The 4246-nt window shown below is 54.8% G+C and overlaps 1 protein-coding gene across 1 annotated transcript in view; it reads left to right on the forward strand.

Annotated features, from left to right (window-relative positions):
- Positions 1-3945, forward strand: part of WNT10B (wingless-type MMTV integration site family, member 10B) — a 4481-nt gene extending 536 nt beyond the window's left edge. The window contains exons 3-5 of the mRNA XM_008570673.1: positions 59-102; positions 1812-2185; positions 2791-3945. Coding sequence (XP_008568895.1) covers positions 59-102; positions 1812-2185; positions 2791-3249 — 877 coding nt within the window. The 3' untranslated portion in view covers positions 3250-3945. The remainder of the gene's footprint in view (positions 1-58; positions 103-1811; positions 2186-2790) is intronic.
- The last annotated feature ends 301 nt before the right edge of the window (positions 3946-4246 follow it).

The raw sequence follows: 4246 nt of genomic DNA on the forward strand, positions 1-4246 counted from the left end.
TGGCCCCCGGTGCCCGGCACCGGCTGCGGCACCGGCGCGGGACCTGCTCGGCGCGGGGGGGGGGCGGCCGCCTGCCGCACCACAGCGCCATCCTCAAGCGCGGTGAGCCTGGTGGGGCGGGTTTGCGCCGCCGCCTAGGCTAGGGGGTGGGGGACAGGCCGAGGCGCGCGGAGGCGGGAAGGGAAGGGTTCACGGCTCCGGGAGGGGCCTCTCGGGGAATTCCCCCCAGGAGCCGCGCTGAGCCGGGTCTGGCCACCCGTCTGGGCCCCCGCGCGCCTGACTTCCACCTGCGCGCTGCCGGCAAAGCAGCTGGTTCCCTGCTCCCCTACCCGAGGCCCCCCTTTCCTCCGCCCAGCTTGATCTGGATTGCACCTGTGAACAAGAGATGCCCCTAGCCCTGGAAGTTTCAAACGCCCCCCCATTCCCTCCCCATTTTTCTCTCCCTTCCCTCTCCCTGGAACAAGCCCAGGCTGGTGTCCCCGGAGTCTCAGCGGGGGTGGGGTGACGCCCCCAACCGTTTAAGGGTTAAACCTGCTCCCCTAATTGCTGGGGTTCCCAGGAGCCAAAGCTGGGAACAAAGACCCTGATGGCTTTGAAGCCGGGGAGCAGCCCCTTCCTCTGTGTTGTGGGGGCTCCAGGTGTGGCTCACCTGAGCAGGTGAGGAAAGGCTGGAGGGGCTGAGAAACAGGTCACTGCTGGCCTGGTCTAGGATGCATGGTCTGGGAGGCATGGCTGCTTCTCCCTATGCCCTGCTGGAGTTCTCTCCCTGAAGAGTAAAGATCATGGGGACGCACCCTAGGGGTGGGGGCAGTGATTTGGGGACTATTGGGTTAATAGGCAGCTGCCATCTGAGGGGAATTCCCAAGACTTGTGCAAACAGCTTCACCCCTGGAGGGTTGGGGTTGGGGGGGTCAGGAGGCTGGCCTAAGAGCCCTGGATCCTGGAGTAGGAGAGGCCTGGCCTCTCATCTTCTCAGGGCTCCAGAGAGCCCCTGCCTAAAATGAAGTGAGGGTCCCCTCCTTCTCCTAGGGCCTGGGGAAGGCTTTGAAGCCCAAGTGGTGAGCACATGTCTGTCTAAGCCTGGGAAAGGCTTATCATCCTGAGGCTCTGTGACCCCCAAAACATAACGAAAAAGCCAACCTTTTAAGAGGGCCTTAAATCACCCCACTTCTCTCCTCCTCCCAGTGTTTTTACAGGGCAGTAGCAGGTTAGGATAAACAAAGAGTAGTCTTGACAGGCACATATAAAACTAGAAGCTGGGGAGGGAAGGGCAGCTCCACAGCTCCATTGCTTTGGGGGTATTTGGGTGGTAGAAGGTAGGTTGGTTAAAAGGCTGATGAAATAACCCCAAAGGAAAAAAAAAAAAGAACCCCAAAGACTTCTGTTCCCACCCCACCCAAGCCCCCTGCAGGGCTTGGGAATTTCTAAGGCTTTCAGGTGGAGAACTCAGTGAACACAGCTTCAAGATCTCAGGAACTCCCTCTTAGTCAGTTCCCAACCCCAGTGGTCTCTCCCTCTGGGCTAGCTCTTTCATCCACACCTGAAAATCACAGACTTACCGAGGGAGAATGGGCCTCAGAGATCATCTTGACCCCTCATCTCCCTTTATAGATGAGGGAAGTGAGGCTGTGTGCTTCTATTCACTTCCTTGCCCTGTGACTTTCTCCCAAATCACTCAGCTGGCAAATGTCAGGGTCAGGATTCAGTTAGGAATTTCTGGAATTGAAGGGTGTCTGTTTATTTCCTTCTGCCTCCCCACTCTCAGCTGCCTGTCAACCTTACCTCCACCATCACACCCTTCTCATCCCCAGGTTTCCGTGAGAGTGCTTTTTCCTTCTCCATGCTGGCTGCTGGGGTCATGCACGCGGTAGCCACAGCCTGCAGCCTGGGCAAGCTGGTGAGCTGCGGCTGTGGCTGGAAGGGCAGTGGAGAGCAGGACCGGCTGAGGGCCAAACTGCTGCAGCTGCAGGCATTGTCCCGGGGCAAGAGTTTTCCCCACTCCCTGACCAGCTCTGGCCCTGGCTCAGGTCCCAGCCCTGGCCCCCAGGACACATGGGAATGGGGTGGCTGTAACCATGACATGGACTTTGGAGAGAAGTTCTCTCGAGATTTCTTGGATTCCAGGGAAGCTCCCCGGGACATCCAGGCACGAATGCGAATCCACAACAACAGGGTGGGGCGCCAGGTATGTGTGTGCATCTTGTCCTGGATCTCCCTAGCTTTTGAGGCCTGGCTAGAGTTTGAGAGGCATAGCAGAGTAATAGGATGAGGTGCGGTGGGTCATTGCCACACACCATCAGTAAGTAACCCAACCTTGGTTTTGCATCTATAGGAAGAACCTATCTTACACAGTCATTAGGACTGAGTTAGCGAACAGTGCACCCGGCAAAATGCCTAGTCCTTGACTCATTACATAGTAGCTATTATTATAACTGTCTTCACTAAAGAATTTAGGGTGCTCTGGGCTAGACTCACCATTTTATCCATGCTTACTCTGGAAAGAGCACTGGACTAGGAGTCAGAACAAGTGGAGCTGAGTCCTGGTTCTGTTACCAGCTAGTGGTTGAAGATGGGCAGATCATACTGCTCTGTCTTCAGTTCTCCAACTATAAAATGAGAGAGTTGGGCTATTAGCTAGCTTTGCAATGCCCTTTCTCTTTTGATATTCCATGGTTATTCTTGCCTCTATTTGTCCCTTCCTGTGTTCTCTGTTCCCTTTCCTCTCCTGTGCCTCATTGCTCTGTCCATGTCCTGCCCTCCCCTTCACTTCTTCCCCCTCTGATGTTCTAGGTGGTAACGGAAAACCTGAAGCGGAAATGCAAGTGCCATGGCACATCAGGCAGCTGCCAGTTCAAGACATGCTGGAGGGCAGCCCCAGAGTTCCGGGCAGTGGGGACAGCTTTGAGAGAGCGGCTGGGCCGGGCCATCTTCATCGATACCCATAACCGCAATTCTGGAGCCTTCCAACCCCGCCTGCGTCCCCGTCGCCTCACAGGAGAGCTGGTCTACTTTGAGAAGTCTCCTGACTTCTGTGAGCGAGACCCCACAGTGGGCTCCCCAGGAACAAGGGGCCGGGCCTGCAACAAGACTAGCCGCCTGTTGGATGGCTGTGGCAGCCTGTGCTGTGGCCGTGGCCACAATGTTCTCCGGCAGACACGAGTAGAGCGCTGCCATTGCCGCTTCCACTGGTGCTGCTATGTGCTGTGTGATGAGTGCAAGGTCACAGAGTGGGTCAATGTGTGTAAGTGAGGGTCAGCGTCACTTTGGGGCTAGAGAAGGGGACTGTGTGAGATGGGGACCTCTTCCGCCCTTTGCTCTGATTTCTGTCCAGGGTCAATCTTAGCCTCTGGAAGCTCAAAATATCTACCTGGAAACAGCTTTGGGGGTGGTGGGGGTCAGGTGGAATCTGTGATGCATAGCTTTCTCCCCCATAGTTGGAGGGCCTTGAAGGGAAGCTGTCACCTCTCTTCTGCTCCTTAAACACCTGAATAGACTAAGATTAAATGCACTGTACCATTCCCCTCGTCTAACCCCCAAGGGCCCTTTAACCCTGATCCATTCTCCTTTTGGCCGGGGAGTCCCTGTAGTTTGACCACTCCTCTCTCTTGAGGGACGACCCCAGGTGTTGTGTGGAGCTACCGACCTGTATCCTAGAAAGAGACCACCCACTCCTATCTGCTGTTTCTAAACTCCTCTGCGGCAGCCTGGGCCCCCTCTTGTGGGGTAAAAGGAGACAGTGGTAGAGAGGTTTTTCTTGGGGAAGGGATAGAGTTGGGGGGGCACTATCCTTTGAGTCCTCAGAGAGTTGTCTGTTCAGGTGCTTAGGAAACTTGTCTCCTTCCATTCAGATGTGAAAGGGGACCCTCTAAAGGAAGGGTTTTACCTAAAACTCTCCGAGCCTCTTTTTCCTTCTTCAGCAGGAGGGGTGGGAGTGGATAATTTATTGTACTGAGACTTGTTCTCGGTTCCTGTTTGAAACTAAAATAAATTAAGTTACTGGACTGGTGAATGCAGATGGTGATGTATCTACCCACACTTGGAATCCCAGTCCATAGCTTCTCTTCCAGGTGAATTCTCCTACCCTCCTGTACTCAAAGACTTTACTGCTGAGTTCCACAAAGGATTTGAAATGGTCCTCAGTGACTTAGGTGGCAACTTGTACTTTGTAAAAGCTGGGGGACTTCTAGGTGGGAGGGGCTAGAGATCCACATGTAGGCCCTATTTACTCTCTACGTGCCTCAATTTC

The sequence above is a fragment of the Galeopterus variegatus genome, unplaced genomic scaffold (assembly GCF_000696425.1).
Source record: "Galeopterus variegatus unplaced genomic scaffold, G_variegatus-3.0.2 Scaffold622, whole genome shotgun sequence".
NCBI lineage: Eukaryota > Metazoa > Chordata > Mammalia > Dermoptera > Cynocephalidae > Galeopterus > Galeopterus variegatus.